Source organism: Ischnura elegans, chromosome 12 (assembly GCF_921293095.1).
Source record: "Ischnura elegans chromosome 12, ioIscEleg1.1, whole genome shotgun sequence".
NCBI lineage: Eukaryota > Metazoa > Arthropoda > Insecta > Odonata > Coenagrionidae > Ischnura > Ischnura elegans.
The window spans coordinates 8,486,620-8,511,175 of NC_060257.1; the positions used below are offsets into that span (position 1 = coordinate 8,486,620).

The 24,556-nt window shown below is 38.3% G+C and overlaps 1 protein-coding gene and 2 long non-coding RNA genes across 4 annotated transcripts in view; all 3 read right to left on the minus strand.

Annotated features, from left to right (window-relative positions):
* Positions 1-1,397: 1,397 nt before the first annotated feature.
* Positions 1,398-16,528, minus strand: LOC124169301. Of its 2 annotated transcripts, XR_006867082.1 has the most exons (4): positions 16,291-16,524; positions 2,932-3,228; positions 1,939-2,339; positions 1,398-1,853 (listed from the first exon to the last, which is right to left on the minus strand). It is a non-coding gene; the product is annotated as an uncharacterized LOC124169301 (long non-coding RNA). The 2 variants fall into 2 exon arrangements; XR_006867081.1 differs by having other exon boundaries at positions 1,398-2,339; positions 16,291-16,528.
* LOC124169302 lies at positions 3,548-4,341 on the minus strand. The gene is made up of 3 exons (XR_006867083.1): positions 4,150-4,341; positions 3,893-4,075; positions 3,548-3,696 (listed from the first exon to the last, which is right to left on the minus strand). It is a non-coding gene; the product is annotated as an uncharacterized LOC124169302 (long non-coding RNA).
* Positions 16,529-18,551: 2,023 nt separating the features above from the next.
* Positions 18,552-24,556, minus strand: part of LOC124168926 — a 337,391-nt gene continuing 331,386 nt past the window's right edge. The window contains exons 10-12 of the mRNA XM_046547321.1: positions 22,827-23,482; positions 20,360-20,492; positions 18,552-19,016 (exon numbers count right to left, since the gene is read on the minus strand). Of these exons, the coding sequence (XP_046403277.1) occupies positions 18,959-19,016; positions 20,360-20,492; positions 22,827-23,482 (847 nt within the window). The 3' untranslated portion in view covers positions 18,552-18,958. The remainder of the gene's footprint in view (positions 19,017-20,359; positions 20,493-22,826; positions 23,483-24,556) is intronic.

Consider the following 24,556-nt stretch of genomic DNA (forward strand, 5'->3'; position numbering starts at 1 on the left):
TGCGGTAGCGGATGCATTTGGCTCTAACCGGATGGCTCTTAGGTTAATGTAAAGCCACCCTTTGACCTCACTCCACTAAAAAATACTTCGAGATGGTCCTGACTTATTTTGTAAGAAATTTATAAAATAATCCATCAGGCCCCTCTCTTCCACCATCTCAAACATGGGCGTACCCAGCGGGGGGCAGGAGGGGGGCAGCTGCCCCCCCCCCAGAAGCAAAAGTAAAATTAGTTCAAAAACAAATTTTCTTTAAATAGAATGAAAATGATTAGGAATGGTCGGATCAGATACCTCGGATCCAAACATCCGCGGATATTACCCTTCATCGGATACATCGGATCCAAACTTACGGAAGACATTGGATCTGGATCCCAAATTTTAAATAATAGCTTCAGTGAATGCAACGCCCCATAAGGATGGAAAGAGTTCCGATTCTATCTTCGAATGCGCCGTCGTATGCGATTCTTGTCCTATCATGAACCGTTTTGTTTTGATGCTCTCACAGAGGTTACGTAGCATAATTTCAGCCGTGGAAAATAAAAAAGGCAAAATACGACTGGCACACAGTGTGACTCTTCCCAAGAGATTGAACAATCATCGGGGGAATCTCAGCGTCAGGAATTTGAAAATGCATTTCGATCCGAAAATATCAGATCTGAAAGATCCGGCTCCGGAAATCAAGGATCCGATCTGATTCCGGATCCGATAAAAATCCTGGATCCGTCCATCCCTAAAAATTATATAAGTATAAAATATGTAATTAAAATAAAAATATTTTTTCCAAGAAAATCATTTTTTAAATATTAAATCTCTGTTTTGGTTTCCTTAACCTTTCCTGTGTTACAACTTGAACGACCACGCGGCTTGCCACCCCCCCCCCACCCTAGTTGTGATCCTGGTTACGCCCTTGATCTCAAAATACATTGCTTGCATGGTCTCCAGGTCTTGTACATTAGGTCGCCAGGCCACTCAGTCAGTACACCTCGCTTGGTACTGCCCACTGTTGTGTTGTGTTTTGTTGTGAGTGGGTGAGTTGTTCAGTATGTCCACGGCAATTGAGAAAATGTCTACATCTTCTGATTCAGTCGAAGGGATACGCGAAGAGAAGAAGAAAAAAGAAGAGCCGCCGAAAGACGATGAAAAGAAAAAGCATGAAGAGCTCATGAAAAAGTGCCAGAAAATAGTCAACACAAAATTATCTCCGTAGGAGCTTATTACACTAGATCGCCAATCACACGTCGCCACTCAGTCAGATTACATGACAAATATTTTTATCAATACGGACAAAATTCTGGCTATTGAACTGACTACTATATTTGGTAGCCAGTGCGTCGCCCGGCGACCTTGTCTAATAAGGGCCTAAGCCCACTATATGAGACTTCCTTCGGACACTGAAGTGCTTTAATAGTACTTCCACTCGATGCTTCAGCGGTAGTTTTAACCTTCATTTTCTCCCTCTCCCAATTCATATGACACCTAGTCAACTTGTTGGCCTGATGCAGTCCTTCCTCTTCCTGTATTTTCACCCATTTTTCAACGTAGGCCCACTGAATTTTTCCTTCATCATGCTCTCTCATTTCCTTCAATGATAACAGTGTATCCCTAATAAGTTTCAGCAAATGGCAGGGGTGCAAAATCAGAAACCTTTTCATCAGTGTCAGGATGTGGAAACCAATGCTTTTGCGGGGTACCGATTATTTCTCCACCAAGGCAGGAAATCATGGCCAAATTGGCCGCAAGTCCATCAAAAGTGACTGTATCCACAAGTCCAACGAAAGTGAATCTTACGATGATGCCAGTCAGGTGAAGAATACTTAAGCATCTAGTAATCAGATGTGATCTTTCCTCTGACCCTAGAGATTCAACAAAAAAATATGCTATGGGAATATTCCACTTTTCATTGATACAATTAATCATTAAAACAATGACATTCTTCACCTCTACAATGCTATTGCAGTCCAGTTCACCAGCAAAAATCCACAAACCCACTCATGTCCTTTCCAACACACTCCACCTTTTGTCGGATGGACATCTGGTCCACCATCAGAGCACAAATGGTAGGTCTCCCATGGACTTCGTTGTCTAATGCTTTCCTTGGAATGGCAGAAATGGCTTCCTGGGTGAACCCAAGAATACCACGAACTACCCAATACCACTTTTGTGGCATGCGAGTACGTGGTAATTCACTTTGGAAGACCCTCCTCACATAATCATACGCTTCAGGCAAATAGTCCGAACTATGAGGGTCGATGCAAATGTCTTCAGACACTCCGGTATTTTTTGTCACAACTTTTTAGAGTTCTCTTAATGAGTTCCTGAACATCAGCAGGCATTTTATTCTGAAAACAACAATGAGAATTTTTGGATGCATTATCTGACTGGATTAGAAGCAAATGTCTTTAATATGAGTAAGTGGTCTCATGCATTACATGATGTAACAGATAAATATGTACTTATATACATATATGTGCAATAATTATTGAAAAATTAATACTTATGTATATTAAGACAATGAATTCTCCATGATTGTCCACCATTGAAAAATGACTCAAACATGGTAACAAAAGATATTCCCTATATGTATGCCCATGCACTAGAAACAATTAAGGATACACTTAGTGCCAATATATTTCACCTGACATTATCTATTTAATGTATACTTCATTTTTGCGTTGGGTATCACAGAGCATTCATTATATTTTGCACACCACACAGCCCAAACCATTGTTGAAATCCCATGAGATACATGAAGACTTTATCTTACTTTTGCCATTGATAACTGCATTGCATCAATTACTGCAGTTGGCAGATGTGTATATAAGAAGACAGTGACAACATATAAATGCCATGAAGTGGAAAATAGCAACTTCACAACAAAATGAAACTACAATGGCAGTTAAAATGTTAGGAAAGAAGCAGAAAATTACTTACTAAAACGAATGCTACTTGATTGGATAGTAACTGCTTGGACTTGAGGTATGCCACTAATGTCTGTATGTCAGTTACAAACTTCTTCTGTCTTTTTTTCTGCATTTGCAAAGTCTTGATTTGCCTAGTGTTTTTAATATCAATAATTTGAGTCTGAGCCACATACTTCTTTGCTTTCCTTGGACACGCTATGTTGTCGACAGAGATAGGTTCATAATACTTTCTCATCCTACTTCCATTTACCCCATTGCATACATGCAGATGAGATGATGCAGATCACATGAGATTCACATACAACAGCTGTAAATGAGGATTTAATAAGAAACAGAGATTACTATTTCCAAACAATGGTAATTCTAATATTGTGAAAGTACTTCAAGTTGGTGAAACTGAGGAATCAAATGGTAATTAATAGTTTTCAGTATGATTATAATACAATTAATGGAAGTAGTGAATCTCCTAACATCCGAAATGCATTGCATTGTATTGTCTGTCTACTTGACATAATATTGTAAACATGAGAAATATTCAGGAGCACTGTGACCATACATATAATTAAATTTTCAAAGGAAGTTATATAAAAAACAGTATTTTTGATTTTTTAGTCAGTCCTGTTAACCTTAACCACTTACACTGCATGACATGCTGGTGCAATACCAGCACTACATCCACTCACAATCAGTTGCATTTTAGTAGGAGGCAGACCACTGGGCTCACACACGACATTTTCATTATTAAGATCAGGATCCGTGACACTAAAAAATGTACCTACCAGAATAAAATTGTCGTGATACCTCTGAATATGATTCAACAGCACTATTAAACAAAAATAATACCTCTTATGATCCAGTAGTATTTAGAAAGGAACACAAATTTAGCAATCGGAGGCATAAGATATTTCAGTATTCCAAATGAATGATTGAATTTATTGGCCACAATAAAATTAACAGTGAATATAACATACCATGGCTCTTTGATGGAAGTTATTGTAATTTCCACATCAACAGTCTGATGGCTGCGAAATTGGATAGGTAGCTCTGAAAAGAGGTTCCTTGAATCGATTGATCTGAATGCAATATAAGTGCACGGATCATTCCCTCTGAAGTTCCTGCCACACACAGTCTCATTATCTGACATCACCAAGGATCTGTGAAAGCAACTTCGAGTAAGAAATCTCCTTAAATAATGATACTTAATAATGGATATGACTTTTGACATTACCCCCTAGCTTTTGGTGGATTTATTCATTTTTTGGGCCTCTTCATGTGCTCCAGAAAGTCAAATGTAGTGGGAACAGCATCAGGTTTCAACACTCTCATTACTGCTCCATGGTATTGAAGTATTGAAGGAATCCCACAAAAAAATGGTTTGTGGGATCAAAGTTTTTCCTTTTCATGGCACTGATCCACTGTTTGCATACCCTTGAATGTTATGGAAAACTTTTAAGAGCGGATCCATTTCAAGCAATACATAAAATGCAAATAAGAAAGCATGTATTAAACAAAAACATTCTCCCTTATGCTGATCAACATGCATATGAGCTTAAGATCACTTCTTTGATGTGTGTGACTTTTCTTGGCAACATTTTTCATACACTCTTGTGGTTTTCCCAAATAAATAAAAAAACTTTCCGACGTTAAAATTGAAAAACTTAGCATTATTTGGTTTACCAATGACAAAGCAAAGACAGAGAGAGACCCAAATAAAATTCTTATACTAATATGAAAAAGATAATGATTAGATATAAGCTTCAAAATCAAAAGGAACGCAAAGGTATATGTCAGCTGTAAAAGGGAGGTGGTGAAGACCAACCTGAAAATAGTAAGCATAAACTTGTGTAGGTGTAGGAGTTGTGATACTTGGGTGGCAGAGTGACCAGCTATGGATGAAGCAAGAGGGAAATAGCAAGAAGAAGGAAAGACGGCATTCCTCTAAAAACTGGAGTCTCTTAACCCTTTCCTGCCGGTGCCCACCATAGGAAAACGTTTTCGTGCAACAAGTAGCATGAGAATATTTTAAACCCCTCTGTACAAAGCTCTTTTTTGGGGTGGAGTAACCATGGTATTTTCATCCCTCAAATTTGGGACCCAGCTTAACAGGGTACCCGTCCCTTACCCCGGTCACCTTCTACCCCTATCAAGGCACGAATCCACGGTCACTTATTGCATTACTAGAGTATTTTTCAACCAAACAATGTATTCTATTTTCAATAATTTACTCTTTTAAAAGAATTACTAACATTTTTAAGCATTGTGGAATTTTAAACAGGTTTCTAGCACTAATAACAATAGAGTTAATAAATACAAGGCAATAAGAATATAAATGCGAAAGTCCATTACTTTTAACACTAAAATTTCATTTAAAATTTGCTTACCCACAGAACAAATTGAAGAATTCATTTCTAATTACAGTAGATTCCAGTTAATTGGGATATATCGGGACTTGTGAACTTTGCACCAACTAAGCGGCTGCCCCATTTAGGCGAACTCTCTCGTATATGGGTATAAACAAACGTTGAAAAAATAGAAAGAAGACTAAAGAATGTTTATAATGCAACATAAGTGTATTAAACTATTATTGATTAATATATCAGCAAGTTTAGTTAATTTAATATCATTTTTAAGAATTATAACAATTTAGTAAAAAATATTTTTCACAGCCTCGGGTGACGCTGAATGAATGTCTGTTACTAAGTCCTAATATAGAAAAGTCCTATCCTCTTGCGGATAATACAACAACAACAGCTTTCAAAATAGGGCAAGAATAGGAACATTTGTGATAAATAAGAGTAAATCAAAGAAGGAAAATAAAAAAAAATAGTATTCTGAAAACAAAAGAATTTAATTTCGTCGCGAGTATAGAGTCTATGTCGCCGACTCATGGCCCAATAAAGCGGCATGCTGTCCCAATTAAGCGGAGAATACTCTGGGATATTCCTCTACTGGGTTCTGTTCTTCAAGATCTGCCCCAATTAAGCGGCTGCCCCAAGTAACCGGTGGACCCATTAAACGGAATATACTGTAAAAAAATTGAAGGTTGCAACAAAATATACCATTTAAAAAACTATTGAAAATGTTACTACTATGCAACAGATTCCTGCCGTGAGGATGATCATAAATGAGTGGAAGGATTGGGATTTATTGCCTAGGAGTGGCCCTAAGGACTCGCTAAGCTGGGTCTCAGGCCGGGCCTGAATGCATCGGACAATTGCTACCTCAGCGGTCACTTCCCTTCCCTCACGTCGGCCAGAGCCGACGTCCGGTAGTTTGCATTGAAAAATCTGCTACAGCTATACCCAACATCAGGTGCTCTGCATATGAAAAGATCCACCCAGTATCCAGCACAAAAGAGTTAGCATCTGGTAGTGTAAGGATTAGAGTCAGGAAGCAATTCATTACATCTAACATGCAGAGAAAGTTTCTTCATGATGGTGAGGTATGGATGATGAGAATAGCTGAGAAAACAAGGTTTGAAGCTTTTGTTATGTGGATCTACTGATGACGATTACATAGATCTCATTAGAACTGCAGAAGTTCTAAGAATATCAGGAGAGAATCTTTTGAAAACTTTGGGCGGTGAACGAGACACTTAATTGGCCATGTGGTTACACACAATGGTTAAATGCATTTTAACGTTGAAAGACATGTCCATAAGAGCTAACACCTGGATTGAGTGGATTTCTTATGAATGGAAAATGATAGCAGCAAATAATTCAAGTGTGTGAGGTGAGTATAATAAAATGTAAATGATGATGTATAGTAAGCAAAATGAGGTGCTATATAAAAATAATTAGATCAAATAGATCAACTGAGAGAACCATGAAGAAGTTCCAAAAAAGAGTAGGAGAGGAGAGGGGCCCAAGGAAAACCTTAAGAAGAATACTGAAAATCTTTATCCTTCATACCTTGAGACATGATGACCTAAGAAAGACAATTGTGGAGGAAAAAGTGGGTGGCACAAACGGAAATGAAAGACCTCACATAAAATATATGGATAAGTAATGAATGATGATAAGGAGAAGAAATACATACCATAAAAAATAAGTTCACAAGAGACTTGACTGAAGAGCCAAGGCAATCATAGGAATGTAGACAAATGATGATGATGATGAGCAGATTATGAGAACGGAAAATAGAGGCTATGGCTAAGGATATTTTTATTATTATAGCATTCTACCAATTAAGGCAGGATTCCATGGAGTGTTCAAGAAGTGATCTGGGAGCCTCCCTTTCCTTCCAGCACTGCCTTCTTCAATTCACTGTAAGGCCTACTCCCTTTCAATCTATCTAAAAATCCTATTCTTTTCCTTCCCCTCCCTCGTTTACCTAACATTCTTCCCTCTAACACCGTTTTCAACATCCCCTCCCTGCTGAGTACTCCCTCCATCCATACCTTCTGTCTCCTCCGTATCTCATCCAAAAGCTGCCTCTCCTCACCCACCATGTCCAACACTTCGTCGTTCCTTTTCCTCTCCATCCATTTCACCCTCTCCATTCTTCTCCATGCCCACATCTATAATGCCTCCAATCTTCTCTCGTTTTCTTTCCTCAGTGTCCACATTTCCACACCATAGAGCTACACTCCAAATCAAACTCTTTACCAACCTTTTCTTTAAACTCTTAAATAACGATGAAGATAAATAATCTGGCAAAAAACTGTGTAACTTTTACAATCAATTATTTTAAAAAAAATCGACTCCATTAGGATTTGTAAATGTCTGATTAAGGCAGGAGAGGAGACAAAAACTTACAAAAATCTCTCATCGATTGGAAGAAAATTTCACACTAAGGCAGCAAATTTATAATTAACACTATCACAGTTTAAAAATATCTCCGGCAAAATATTTCTTGCACATATAACTGTTCAAACAAAAGTTACTCAAGCAAAAGCAATTTCTTTATGATAAGAACACGCAGGGACGGACCAAGAAAGGGACAAGGAGGGAGGCAAATTGGGGAATAACCTCCACGCAGTAGTGGGGTTTGGAAAAAAATTACTATTCTATTTAGAGTTAATTTTATACCCAAGGGGGGAGCTATGGCCTATACACTATACACTACTCCATTGGACTAAGAGACTGATAATGTTTCTTTTCTTAATAGTCATAATTTTTGATAGATACGTAATTTGAAATTTATTGATTATGATCAGTGGCGCTGATTCCATGGGGCCTGAGGGGGCCCGAGCCCCCTCAAAAATTCATTATGGGTGTGAGGAAAAAATATGCCAGGCTTTTCGATTTTCCCTGGAGTGTCCAGATATCGAGATTCGAGTCATCAGGGTTCTAATGTTGATCATATGACTCTTTTAAAATGCTTAAAAAACTTAAAATTCACTACTTATAAAATTTTCCGGGGCAAGATCCCCGGTTTGGGCCCCCCCAATATTTTTTTCAAATCGGCGTCCCTGATTATGATAATAAAAGTACAATGGATTCAAAAAATGAATGTTTGGTGTTTTGGTATCTGTATGGTTGTGTTTGTTCACACTGCACCATTCCTCCTTCAGCATTACACCACATCCCCACACACAATGGGTTAGTTATTTCTTTATTTGGCTACCAAAATATTCACTAGAAATAATTTATACGACAAAACAATTTTTGCTGGGTCATCTACTTACAATTAGTATATCGATGGCTCAGTTCTAACAACGCATATCTCAAATTTGGCCTGTTTGAGACAGGTATCTTAAACAAAGTACAATAACATTAAAGGAATAAAATACAAGCAAAAAACAACTTTTTGTACACAAATGAGTGCTTCTTTTTCAGTTTAATGAACTTTTGGTTTTTAATTTCAGTGCACAAGTAAGAAAAAAAGTAATCGTTTTTTATGCTCTCCTGAAAAGTTGCTATTTTTGAGATACGTGTTGTTAGAACTTAGTCATCAATATGTATTTGATACAAGTTCGTATCAGTAAATCATCCGACACATCATTGATGAGAGGTATTACATGCCACCACGGGGCCAGGGAAAGTAATAAACTGACCCTCCCTTCCCTAAACAAGACCTTTATCCATCCATGTCTATACCACACCTCAACCTATTAGGCCACTCAGGATGATTTCAGCCTCTCTGCCAACTCCTCTCCATCTGTTTAGGTTAGGAATGAGTAAATTCCAATAGGGTAGTTTCCATCATCAAAGAAAACGAAAGGCATTGATTGCGATGTTACCCACCATTATTGTATTCATAGTATACAATTTATTTGGTTTTATAAATCCCAATTTGACAAATGTTAAGAGTCAATTTTAACCTCATTTGAAAAAGGCCAGATTGGCACCAATGCAATGCCACTCCACGTGACGTCACAGGGACCTAGTTTCTATACAAGTAGATTGGAGTTTTACATCGTCTGAGATTACCAATGTGTGCATGAGGCACAGAGCTCAGGGAAACATGTCTTAATAATCACCTATTAAAACTGCCTAAGGTTGGAAAGTTTCCTTTTTTTGATAAGGTATTAATAATCCTTATTTAAGCCAAGAGCTACCTGCTAGCAGGGTACTCTGCTACCTGCTAGCAACCTGCGTTGTATCAGCGCTCAAAGTCTCGCCCCAAGGTCACCTCTCACGGCAACAGTGGGAACCAGAATGACGTCACATGGGGTTTTCCCAGCATCCATACTTAGCTGTCACGTTTTTGCGTGCTTGAAAATTTTCACTTTTCATTTAATCGCAAAAAATAGATATCACCATTAAAAAATCTAAAAGTGTGAAATAAGTACTCCATGAGTAATAATCTTTCGATTTACGCAATAAAAAAATAATAGGAAACCACCCTATTGTCAATGCTCGATTCCATCAATTTTTGGGCACAGAATCATGGATCGATCGACAAAAGTAGATTCCATTTCCATTGATTCCAGGATGATAAATACCGTATTTATCTGAATATAGTTCCCCCTTTTTTTCCAAAAATGCCCATTGTAAAATTAAAGGGGGGACTCTATTCAAGCATATGTTTTAATTTTTTCCCAAAACTGAGGCCTCAAAATTAGGGGGGGGGACTATATTCGGAGAAATACGGTATTGTGAAAATAACTTTATGGTATAAGCTTGGGGCATAATATCCGCCACACACCTGAGTCATTGTGCATAGTACATTATTGAGATAACAATTTATGGGCCGCTTAATTGTCTTTGTTATTTTATTCCATGTAATTCTTACTTTTTAATGACAGCAATTCTACAGACAAATCAATATCCCACAATTGGTATGAAGAAACATCGATGGAATCGAAAAAGAGTGGAATCGACTCATCCCCACTTTAGATCATCCAACCAGTCGTCTTCTGCTCCCTTTTTTCTCCTCTCCTTTCTAATCTGGCCTTTCCGATGTAGCCATTTGGTCTCTAAAGTTGCTTTACACCTGGCAGGTCTTCTGGCTCCACTCTTATTGAAGGACTTATTCTCTTCTCCACAAATGACCCAATCACTTAACCCTTAGAATGCGGGAACGTTTTTAAGCGTTTTGTATGCTGACTGCAGGAAAAACGTTTGACCGTTGCTAGACTATCTTGTATGATGTGAGGCACGATGTGGTGGAAGTTCTTAATATAAGTAACATTAGTGGAAATATTGCAATGTCCAATTTTACTAATATTGCTCGACTACCCATGGCAGATTCCCTCAATTTTCTTTGCTACCCAGGGAGAGTTCACGTGCACTTTTCCTCACCGCAGGCATCGCTAAGGGACTTAACTCCCCAGGGCCAACCCTCAAAGCAGGGATGTGCCTCCCTGCATTTCCTTTCATACTGCCCATTCTGTATCATTTCCCTCCCTCTCCATGCTGTTAATATGCCTAGGACAAGTGCCCAAAATCAGTCAGCAAGAAAGGAAGAAGGGTTGCTCTGGAATATAAGGTTTTACTCCTTGTGGGAAAATCTGCCAGACTGGGGAGCAAAATATTTTTTGGTTCTCTACCGCACACGCTGGTAGCTAAAATCAAATACTTCCGCAGCTAAAGGGTTTTGGCTTCTGCTTTTTGTTTTTGCTATTACATCTGGGTCCTTATGTGACTGGGTCCTTATGTGCCATTAACTACCCATACAGCATACTAGGTGGGGTACGCTTGTATTGCATCTGTAATACAGCCAAAATACACGAAGACTGGATGCTGTATTCAACCGTAATACAGCAGTAAGTTTTGTGTACTTTAACTGTATTATAATGATGAATTAAACTTTTAGCATTATTCATGTTAAAAAAATTGAAACTTATTGAAATGCATGGTTTTCTGACATGTGCGAAACAGCAAATACCTAGGATGAAAGCTTCTCGGGTTTCCCACCGGGTCAGGGTCTGCATTGTGTAGGCCGACGTTTCGTTGGGAGAGATTTGCATTCCATGCGAATGTGGTAAAGTGTATATAGGAGAGACGGAGATGACCATTGAGACGAGGGTGAAGGAGCATCGACGCCACCTCCGACTCGGTCAATTTGAAAAATCGGCCATTGCTGACCACTGTGTCCAGGAAAATCACAACATCCACTGGGAAGAAACTACCCAACTCGGAAGAACAAGAGGCTTTTGGGACCGTATTACTTAAGAAGCCGTAGAGATCCGTCTTCACCCAAACAATATCAATAGAGATCGAGGACTGCAGCTAAGTAGCACTTGGAACAATAAATAGGACGAGAAAGGAGGAAAAATCCCGGACCAATCAGAGACCACCTAGGTGAAGGAGGAGGGTATACATATCAAAACACAGGGACATCGGCATCATCAGCCCTGAGGATGTTGGGAAAGTCTCCCAACGAAACGTCGGCCTACACAATGCAGGCCCTGACCCGGTTGGAAACCCAAGAAGCTTTCATCCATGCTATTCATCAGGAAAAGCTCAGATTCTTCGGCAAATACCTACATTATATTGTTAGCCTATTCAGGGGCGGATTCAGGATTTCTTTCTGGGGGGGGGGGGGGGGGCACAATCAAGACCGTATCCAGGATTTTGTTCTGGGGAGGGCACAAGGATATCTCATAATACAAAACGAACGCAATGATAACGGGACCATATTAAAAATCTTGCACATTGTTAATGTGTTTGGGGGGGGCACGTGCCCCCGTGCCCCCCCCCCCCTAGATCTGCCTATGAACCTATTGGCATCCAGCATTCCATCCAAACTCTTCCCAAATAAGCAAATTTCTGATTTCTTCCTTCGTGGGTGGATTGGAAAAATTGGCTGAAATAATAGATTTTGTACTTTCCAAGAATTAATTTTATTGCCCAGCCTGTTTCAACACCTCTGTTTCATTCTCGAGGGACTAGAAACTGGTTGCTATAAGAATTTACTACATGGAAAATTACAGTCTATTTTTAATGTATTGCGGACATTCACAAAGTGACAGTAAAGTTGTCTATACCCCTACGTAAATTCTTCTCGGATTTCCTACCGGGGTAGGATATGCGTGTTGTGGGCTGACATTTTGTTAGGATTCTTCCCAAATATTTTCAGTGCAATTATGATCCCAACTGTAGTGTTCGAGAATATATATACCATCCTCCTTCACCTTGGTGGTCCATGATTGGTTCATATTATTGTTGGCTTTATGGTGGGATTTCCAAGTGCTGCCGAGATGGAATCCTTTATCTGTTCATGGTGAAACAAAACCCAGTACTATTCCACAAACTGTTTATTATTAGCTGTCAACTAGTTTCAACATTTATACCATCATTATCAAGACTAACAGAGCAATAGCGTACAACGTCCATCCTTATATACCCAACAATACATAGTATGAGGGAAGGAGGTGGGGGGGAACTAAAAGAGGAGGAGGGGGGTTGGGCATTGTTGGTTGAATGGAGGGTCAAAACACAAAGTATAAAATCTGGGGGAGGGGGGGGGGGGGGGAAGAGATAGATAGAAGATCAGGTTGTAACGAGGTTAATGGGGGGGGGGGGGGAAGGAGGAGGATTGTCAAGGAAGAAGTCAGATTTTAAAACAGTAGATAAAAAATTAGAACGTTTGAATACAGTCATATCATATAAAATTTTGATGTTACGTGCAAGAGTGCATTTGGTGATTTCTAAAATGTCCAGTTTTACACTTTTGTCATGCACATGTAAAAGTTTAATATTAAAATCACTGTTGTGGCCGGATTCGGACAGGTGCTTAGAAAAATGGGATTTGGAATCTTTCAAACGAGCACTTATTTTGTGTTCATCAACACGAGTTTTAAATTTGCGGTCTGTTTGACCGACGTACACACCGTTGCATTCATCACATGTCAGGGCATGGACACCACTTTTGTCTTCGGGATGTACTTTGTCCTTAGAGTTAAAAATCACTTTACCTAGAGAGGTCGGGGAGTAAAAAAACAATTGATATTTGTCTTTGGGGATGAGGTTGTGAGCACTGTAAGACATGGAGCCAAGAAAAGGTAATTTGCACCACCGATTGGGTTCTGTTTTAGGGACCTGCAGCAAACTGGTTAGGGTGAGGGATACCCTTTTTCGGTTTTTTTTAGCCAGTAGTTTACGGATGAGGTGATCATTATAGCTGTTATTTGAATATATTGATTAAATTTATAGTAAGTTCCTGGTTGAAACTTGAATCAGTCATTGGGATACAAAGTAGTCTGTTTAACATAGAGTTAATGCCCGCAATCTTGTGGGACAGAGGATGGTTTGAGCCTATGGGGAACCAAGTAACGCCCAAATCAGTTGATTTTATTCCTTTATATCTGTATTCAGTTATTGGGATGAAGCTGGATCTGTATTGCTTCTTCGGTTATTATGTCCAAATAACCTGTGGTCTGGTAATTTCTTCTAATGGATGTTACGATTTTCTAGTGACACATTGCTCTGCCATCGCTGATTTCTCAAGTTGACCAATTCGCAGGTGGCGTTGATGGTCCTTACACCCTGGTCTCAATGGTTCTCTCAGCCTCTGCAATGTACTCTTATCTCTCATATTCTGAGGAAAAACTCGTATTCTTGTCTATAAGTACTAATGTCAGATTGAGGGGGATGTGTGATTATTTTCTACAAGAATTAAAAGAATGAGGAAGGTTATCTTTGAGATGACTATCCAAAAAATGTTTTAATTTCACCAGCATAGGAAGCAATGTTTAAAAGAAGAACTGATGAGTATCTAAAAATACCAGTCTATCTATGAAATGTATCTATGCAATAAAATTGTGAGTCAGATGTTCCTGGGCTAGTGGTCTCCTCAGCAGATAATTATATGGTGGGTACCCACATAGCAACAAACCTCTCCTAGACGTCTCACTATGGTCTCGAATATCGCGTGTCTCAGAGATGTAATCGTGAGACGTTCAGGAATTATAAAAAAATGTATTTAAACGCCATGAATGCCTTCCATATATATTTTTCAGTGCAAATATGCAGTTTTAATAATTAAAACCACAACATTTAATATGGGTTTCTTATTTTCAAAAGGTCATCCATCACAAAATTTGTTTCTAAAAATGATCGAGAAAAGTAGGCCATAACTGTATTATTTGCATTTATTTATTTTTTCCCTAAATTTAATGCATACCATAGTACAAAGTCTCGTATGACATATCCGAGACATCTCATGAGACATCTCAGAGACCATTTTTTTTTATATAGTGACATCTCAGTGAAATCTCAGAGACGTCTCTGTAGCTCTCAAGAATTATGTCTCTGAGACATAACATGTGATATTCGAGACATCTCATAGACATATCCAAGACATATCCCTGATATGTGGGTAGTCACCTAAAGGGATAAAACATTTGAGGGGGGGAGGAGCTGAAGTCCCCCAAAGCTCCCTCCTCTTGGCTACATGCCTAACCCTAAGGCATAGATGATTATATTATCCAGGTTCCATCATAACCCTGGTAATTTTACCGAGGTTCATAACGCTAGGTGTTCGGCCTCCTCCGTCCTTCAAGGAAAGTGATGTTTGAGGGAGAACGTAATTCTGAGAAGCCTCGACCGCTTCAAAATGTCATGTCAGTTCTACAGCCACCCTTGGAGGTAAGTAGTTGTAGTTAGCACTTTGATCCAACCACATGGATTACAGTCATATTTGCATTAATGGCATTTGAAAAATTACGGCACAGGTATTGAGAGATCTTCCATGACAAGAGCTCTCTAAAGAAGTATATCCTGTATTCTCCTATAATACTCGGCAATTACATGGTGATCCTTTTCAAAATATTTGAAGTTACATATTTGTTGCCCGTTGCACATAAAGTGATAACGTAATGACTTCTCAGATTTGATTTACTTCTTTAGTGGAGGAGTAAAAATTTTTACATAAAGTGTCATAAAATTAAGAACATTTTTAAATACCTGAATGACCACTTTTTCTCGAAAAACTTTTTGCCGGTTTTTTCGCCACAAAAAAATATCATTTTCGGATTCAGGACATTCCCTAGTAGAAAAAATTGTGTTCTTTTGGTGTTCTTTATATGTTCATTCAGTGTCCAAGTGTTCTTTTGATGTTCTTTTGGTGTTCTTTTATGTTCACCAATTTCTTGGTGTGTTCTTTTGATGTTCAATTTATGTTCATCTCAGTGAACACAAAATGAACATTTTTCTTTATGTTCATTTTGTGTTCCCTTTGAGTTCATTTTATGTTCACCATGGTGAACACAAATTGAACATTTTTTTATAGGTTCATTTTATGTTCACTATTTTGAACACAAAATGAACATTTTTCTTTATGTTCATTTTGTGTTCCCTTTGAGTTCATTTTATGTTCACCATGGTGAACACAATAAGAACATTTTTTTATGCGTTCATTTCATGTTCACTATGTTGAACACAAAATGAACATTTTTCTTTGTTGTTCTTTAAAATAAACCAGTATAAAAATTCTCATTCCTTGGAGGTGATTGTGGATAACTGCAGTTCATGTGTCATGACAAGTAGCTTTACATAAAACAAGTAATACAGATGATTTTGGAGACTTTGTCTACCAAAAATGAGTTTGAATTTCGCCATGTTGAAATCCACAAAACTGTATTTTTTAGCAGTTTTCCATAATATTTCTAGAAATTTAAAATAATGAATTTCCGGGAAAATTATCCCAAAATGAAGGCATATCTTTATATCATATTCTTTTTATGTTCTTTCTGTCACAAAACACATAAAAAGAACATAAAGTGAACATTCGGTGAACATAGAAGGAACACAATTTGAACATTAAATGAACATAAAAAGAACACTGAATGAACACACTTTTTTCTACTAGGGTTGTTCCGAGTGCTTTAAAAGAAAAAAAACGCAAAAATGACGCGTGTCATGACAATGCATAGTTACCGAATGTAAATAAGCATTGCCAGACTGAAACGCCAAGTAAACACGCTACCATCCACGCCTCACCACTGCGGCATGAGAAATGGAAGAAGACAGTGACTCACCTTTGTCACAAGCACACAACATTACACCAACTCGATGCGAAGCCTCGGGTGTCATAACATTTTCACGGAATGTATACGCAGACGCCAACTGTTTCAGTCCGTCAAAATACACATAAACCCCTGTATGCACGAACATTTCCACTTTTTCAATTCCGACCGAATCACCGAAATTTTTCAAACAAGTGAACCCCGCCCCAACTTATTTCGACACCGATCGGCCAATCATCGCCCAATATCGAAGTTTCGATAGTGAATTAAATGAATCGATCTAAACAGATTTTGCGATTTTTAAAAGGTTTGAGCAAACGAAATTCGTGTCATTTTCTTTACATTGATACTAAAATAAGTACTAACTAACTAAAATCGTCAATTAAAGAAAAGTTTCTGATTGAAACTTTGAGACCCTTTATAAATGTATTTTACGTATTGTGAAATAAAGTCAAACGAATTTGTCCCTTTTTCTGAAATAAATCATCATAAATTTCGTCCACTAGTAAATTGGTAAACCTATTTTATAGTAATAAACGATACTGCCTGATCGTATTTTTCATTTTAAAATGGAACCATGGTTTGACGTCCCATCTGATGGATGCATTGCTGTACTTTTACAAATCACTCGAGTATAAGCAGTCGGTAGCAATTCAACCGGGTAGTCTCTGAAAATTCTCTACCACTGCCGGGATTAGAACGCAGGCCCGCGGGGTGGGAAGCCAAAATTCTAGCCCCTTGACCAACCCAAAACCAACAGTCCCAGGATAGGGATAGGAGAAACAAAACAAAAAATTTGTAATAAAAAAAACACAGAGTAATATTTCACTTCCAAAAAAAGTTAAAAAAGAGCGTTTCGGCACTAATAACATTCCATGACACCACTGGTTTCTGAATTAAAAACTCCCATCTTTGAGAAGGGGTTAAAACTCTCCTTTGCCACCCATACTTCATGGGATCTCTCTCTCTCTCTCTCGTTGAAGGGAGATGGGAGTGATGTGTGGGGTAGGCCCACTGCTAACTTTCTGAATAAATGTGCTTAGCTGGTCAAACAGAGGTTAACATGCAAGACCCACAGCTACCTCTATGAATATATACCTTGCTGGTCAAACAGAGGTACCCATTGTTGGCCCGAGAAAGGTGGGATGTAAAAGGAGGGTGAGACCCCGATGCAGGGATTTTCGGAGACGTACTCCTGATGCGAGGACAACCGTTGGAGAGGGAGTCAGAACGAAGCTGCCTCCGGGAGAACACAGCACCATCACAAGGTACTGTTCACGCCACTCCTTCCGTTCCTTTCCTTGAGCCCCCCTTTGGCCTCTAATGCCCAATTCTATTAGGCTGTGTATTTTTTTAGTTAATTAAACTGACTGCCAATACAAAATTTCTATGAGTTGTTAGCTTTTAATGCTACCAACGACCTACTTCCACATTCGCATTTCACCTGGAGTGTTTCCATTCACCCCGGAAGGGCCCCGATATCTTCGGTTAAACCCTCTCCTCCCCCATTTCCAAATCCTAGCTACACCGCTGCACAAAGACAGACTGTTCCTAGAGAAATGGTTGATCATCCCTTGAAGGGAATGATCCAGAGACTTTTCTCTAGAAGTCAAACTCAAGCAGTCAACTCTGTCATGATTTGCGCCTAAATTTTTAGTTTCTCTGCACAGATTAGCCACTGGTTTGAAAATTCCACAGAGGCAAAATCATTTGCTTTGGCCAGGATTCAAGCACACAACTTCCAAATCTGTGCCAGGTGTTCTGCCACTTGAACTACCAAGCCATCCACAACTCCAGCAGTGTTTTCTTGGGATGGAAGGACAAATGCAAACAAAATACCAAGCAGAAAGGTTTATTACCACATATTATTGAGTTTCAGATTGCCTTCAGTACTTATCCTGTCCTAAAATCCCAGCAACTTCAAAATATCTAAAAAAAACTTGAGTAAAGGCTATTTTACATGGGGCACGTCATTACACAATCTTACGTGTGTATGAAGGTGCAGTCAAAATTGCATCCTGTAAAGCAATGAATTGCTAGAACACATGCGAGAATGCGTGAATGTGAGATGGCAAAATAACCCATGGTGAAAGAAGACAATATTGTACTTTAACTCATGATCCATTTTCATCTTGATGCTCTAAATTTAAAATTCTCTTTCCCTTCCATCAATTCCATCCTTTGTATGAAATCTGATTTGAATCTGAGGGATAGACCCCATTGAAATTGAACATAAGTCTTTTCACATCTGATGCACCAACAGAAAAAACAGGTATGATTCATATGTAGTTTTAATGTTTCCGATAATAGTATGAACATGTATGTACAAGAAGGCCCTATGAGTATGTATATATGTCCACAAATTTGACTTAGAAATCAAATACATTTTTCCCTTTACAACAAATAACTTTCCTTTACAGTATGTAATCAAAGTTCACATAAAAACTTCATGTTTCTTCACTCATTCCAATATCACAAAAGATATACATTCACTCAGATCAGTTCTCAACAGAACATATTTGGTAACCAAAAATTTCTGTGATGTCCTTACACAGTTTCACAGATATAACTGAAATTCCTATGTATGTACACTTATGATGCTTGCTCTCACATGGAGGAAAAGTTCATGTTCACAATGTAGAAGCTGCTTTTCAGAGGGTTAAAACAGTTTGAACCTCCACTATTCCTCTGGGCCAGATGCTCTTATTAAATCCATACAGGACTTGGCTTTGTTAGACCTGTACAAACACAAAAGGAAAATATTAATTAGAAATATTTTTATACTCAACTTAAGACAGGGAATACAAAAATGGTACCATGAAAGTAGACAGGCATCAACCATTTATACAAATACTGCGGTGAAAAACACAGCCATGCTGAGCTGGCCAAATAAGAAAAAAAATATGAAAGGAATTATTGGAGTCTGGCCCACAGTGTACCACCAGTAAGTCACCCCAAATGGTACTTATAACTTGTTTTTATAATATGTATATGTACAGTGGACCCTTGCTTTATGATATCAATTCATTCCGGAAGATTGACCCAATAGCAAATTCTGTTGTTCGTTGAACCTGCATCATTTCCAGGTGAGGAATTACATAGTTTAAAGAGCATCAGAAATCGTTAATATTACCAAGTTGGAAATGGGTTTGTATATAAATATGGGCAGAATTAAATATTTGATGGCATAATGAGCAAGTGGAAACAAAATTGTCAAAATTGGAAAATAAAAAAAGATGAATAATAAGTAGGTGTATACTGAATCCATTGTGAGACAAACCCATAGTAAAGGGAGGGACTACTGTACATTAGGACGGCCCTTATTTTTCAGAATTGCGAAAAGTTATGTTTTCCTGGTCTCAAAATGATCCAAATGAGGTCTGTATTCACGTGTTAAAATTTGGTTAGTTTAAAATAACGGCAACCCGTGCCCCAAAGGCCCTAAGTACTAAGGACCCTCGATTGAGTTTTTGGGGTCGAAAAAGTGCTATACCTATGTAAAACGTTGGGATTGTTGGATCTAATTGGGATCGTTTTGAGACCAGGAAAACATAACTGTTCGCAATTCTGAAAAATAAGGGCCGGCCTACTGTACATACCTACATATATATTTTTAAAGGGACATGTGAATGCATTCGCTAGGCATTTGAAATTTTCTTGACATTTTCTCGGGATTCCATCACGTTTGTTATTAATATGATCATAGTGTCTCCAGAGATGCCGCTGGTATTTAAAATTCAATATAAAATACATTATGTACATTTAAGACTCAATCTTTAGGTGAAAATAGTTGCAGAAAATATTTTTCAGTGGTTCATATTCAGAGAGTATATTTTTAAGACCATTTCTTCCTAACATTTCAGAGGGATTTCAACCCTTTGAACCTCCTAGCATGTTACTGCTATGCCTTCTCAGGTGATGAATAATAGACAAAATAATTTGACTCAGATTTGTAGGTGATAATTAAACTATCAGAAGAAACAACATGCCTCAATGCAAAGAGACAAAAGATAAAAAAAATTAATATGCTAAAGAAATATTTCTGGATATCCCAAACACAGGTAAGGATGGCCACACTTACTTATTTTTTGCTCTAACTCTGCGACATATGTGTAGAGCCACAGGCCCAGCCTTAATCCTCTTGAATAGGGCAACTGCATCAGCATGCGTCAGATCGTGACAGACCTCCCCATTGACAGCCAGAACCTCATCACCTGAATCAAGAACAATAAATTCACTTAAAAAACATAGCTACAAAATAGCTAACAAAAAAATACGAACAGAGGTGGTTGAAGTGTAAAAAAAATTAAACAGACTCAATTACAATTGCACTAATAAATTGTAATCAGCTACCAGTATATCTGTATCAGTTTGGAAAAGTAACTACATAGTCACACTTATAAGTTTTTAAAATGTCACAAAACCCATGTGAAAAATTTTTTTAGCCCAGATTTGGGGAACTTCCAAACTTGGCAAGAACTGGCTACAGTTGGAAGATGAGATCAAATAGGTAGAAATTTTTTTGTGATGCCTTGAACATGATTATGAAATTTTGTACATGGTGCAAGAATGTACACCAACTGACACACTTAGCTTCAAGTGTGAGAATTTGAGGTCCCTTTTACATATAAAAAGCTGGATAAAGTTATCGACACTTTTTGAAACTCAATATTGGATTCCAGATAAATTCAAACATCATGACACTTCACGATATAGTGCCATATCGCAGAGACCTACTGCCCAAAACCTGGTCCAAAATAATTATTCTACATGGGAAGGCCTAGGCACTATAATTGGATTAGTTTAGTTAAACTACATTTACTTCTGTAATAAATATAAAAAAATGCGTTCCTTTCAAAATAGTGAAAAATTGCGTTCAATAAGAAAATTTTGTGTTCCTTTGAAATATACAGGTTATGGTAATAATACGTTTCAAGTGATTGTACCAAAAGAATTCAACAAAATACCAAACAGTTTAACTTCATTAACTACTAGACATGAAGTCAAGACAAAAATAAAAAAATGGTTGTTGGAAGAACGATAGGTAAAATATTTATGTGATGTATTGCATTAAATGTTTAAAAAAGTTCTAAATTACATATCATAATTGAATATATGTACCAGTATGCTTACATAGGTATACAATTGAAAAAAAAGTCATGTGTGTATTTTATGTATGTAATAAGGAATAAGTGTATGTTTAATGATCAATGGTTAAAAATTATTGTTAATATGTTGTTGAAATATCTGTTAATTGGTTGTTGGAAAATGAAAAAGAAGGTAAATGAAATCGAGTGACCGTTTTTCTAATGTATGTTATTATCCTTGAAAGCAATGTATAAATATAAAAAATGTATATAAATGTATTAGATACTGGTATACTAATGTATATGAATATCAATTGAAGGCTAGTTCGCATGTGTATGTATGCTTGCATTAGTTGGGAAAATGTATCTGTATTATACAAATGCTGTCATATATTTTTGTGATGTATTGGAACCCGCTGACAAGTCATTGAGACTTAGCGGGGCCTAGATTGTTATATGTTAAAAGACATGATGGAATATGTATATATTGTTATTAATAAACTATATTATTCAAATGTTAAAAAAAAAACTATAATTTAAAAATCTTTAATTTGTATTAAGAGATAATAGGTTTAAATATATTCTGCAGCATTTAATAAAGAGTGGAGAAGAATGTGTATTATTACATTTAATTAAAAGGGTGAAGTTTGGAAAATTTTGCACTGCCTCACATAGTGGGAAGGTGAAGTCAAAAATGGTGCTATCATTTTACCTGACACTCATAAAGACTCTTTTGTCACAATTTGGATTCTCATTTCTTCTTACCACTTGGGCTGCGACTGCAGAGCTTATACTTGAAACTTGGCCAATTTATGCACAAGGGGATACTCTGGTTCATTTAATGGGCTTTTGGAAGGATTACATTACCTCAGGGGTCTCCAAAATACGGCCCTCGGAGGGCTTTCATCCGGCCCACACACTCGTTTCAAATAGTGCGCTATTCTCGCTCGTTTAACTCTGTGAGATGCCGCTAGGAGCATTGCAGCACTATAATGCACGTCAAAGTCACCTTCAACTGTTAGTAAATAAGAAATATGCCACCGAATACTTAAGTAGACATTGGTATCGAATACTTCAGTCATCGGCAAATTTGCTATCCGGCCTGCGGTGCGATTCGGAACTTGGAATGTGGCCCTCGTGGCCTAGTAAACTGGAGACCCCTGCATTAGATAACTCAAAGAATTGCTGAATTAAATCCACTTAATAAACCAGAATATTGTAAGAAATACTTGAGATAGTGCCAAGAAGGAAAAAATTAACCATGGAGAACTGAAACCCTTATTTTTATGGGATACTTTAAAGTATGCAGTGCAGAGTAATTGCCAAAATACATATATACAATTAACTAAGGACCAAATAAAATTAATCTTTGGCTGTTCATGGGTGTAACACCAATCACTATGAACATAGTGATAAAGTAAAACTCCCAACTTAGTAAGCCAATGAGTTCCCTTGACTCACCTTCCATGAGGCGTCCGTCGTCAGCTGCCTGACCGCTGGCCAGTATACTCTTCACGAATATTCCGAGAGCCCCCCTCGGAGAATCCCTGCCTCCAACAATCGTAAACCCAAGGCCCTTCTTGCCCGGACCTTTCTCAAAGATGATCGTCTGGAACGTACACACTGCCGATCTCGGCCTCCTGGGAAGGGTGCAGAATGCCCCGGACGACGAAGAACACTCGTCGTCGTGAGGAGATTGGTTCGTTGTTGTCATGCCAACTCCATCTGTCACGTCCCCCTCTTCTTGCTCCACCGTCACCGGCGATGACATTGTCGTTGACTCTTCTCCATCGCCGAGGAGACGGGAGGTGGGTGGGGGTGAAGAGTTGCGTCTCCGAGGGGGCGGAGAGGGTAAGGGACCCCTTCGATGTTGCGATCGGTGTTTCTGGAAGTGTCGTCTGCGTCTCCCGTCGGCCAATGCACCGCAGTTGCTGTCTTCGGATGGTGTCGTCGCTATGGCCATGAGCGTAGGCTCGGGGCTAGATCCGCTGCTCCTCTCCGAGATGCTACTCCCCCTCCCACTGCTCAGGCTCACCCGGCGCATCCCTCGGCCGTTGACGAGGCTAGACGGATTGCTGAGGCTCACGTTCTCATAATCCACAGAACTCTCAGGCAGCCTGGAGAGACCAAGAGATGAGGGCAATGCATTACTTTCAAAATAAAACTGCATCAATATTTCCAGTGAAGATAATGCCAACACTAACTGATGTTAAGCCTGAATCATATTAACAGCAACACAGCAAGGGGGGATTTTAGGGGATAAAACCCTCCCCAAAACTCAGAGAAATTATAAAATTTAATCCATTTCACTTGATTGGATAAATATTACTTATAGATTAGTGTAAGGATTAATTAAAGTATACATCAGAAAGAGTTAAAACTCGCTATTTTGAACAATTTATCTTAAAAATTTTCTGGGGGATGGCACTCACACCTCCCATATTCCATACCCCCCAGCATTAGTTGCCCCTAGAACCCCCCCTCCCCCCCAGCCGTAATTCCTTGCTGCACACCTGCTACTTAATGCAGATCAAAATTAAACTTACTGCACAAAATAAATCACAGGCTACAAATAATGAATGTTGAATAATGTAACCCCTCATTCCTATGTGGACCTGTTATATTTTTGTACCATACTGCAATGTCTATTTCTTCACTGCCATACATATTTTTTTTGTAATGGCAGCTATTGATATTTTTTCTTTTTCATGCACCTACTGTGCTTTTTGTTAAGCCTGAATCAGATGATCATTTTTTTCCATCCCTTCTGATGGATAACTATAGCAATCACTCCAATGATAGCGGAAGAATGACAGTTATACACAATCATTTTCAGCAATGGATCCAGGGATGGAAATCACATTTTTCTTGGCACACCCCTTTGTCCATCACTGAAACCATTACTGGTAATGTCTTTCGGCCAATCAGAGCATGTGGCTGCTAATGGCATTTGTAAAGTTACGCTTTTCTTTTAATTGAATGACAGTTGCAAATGTAGAAAATGACGGAATAAGCAATGGAAAAAGGGATGGTGGGAATGACCGTGTGATTCAGAAAATGATGATTCAAGCGATCACTCTGAGGGACACAAATAATGACTCTGTGATTCAGGCTCCAGAGATGTTTGAAAAATGCATAACCTAGCATGAAATGCGGCAAAGTTACACAGAAACAAGAATTTATGGTCAGTA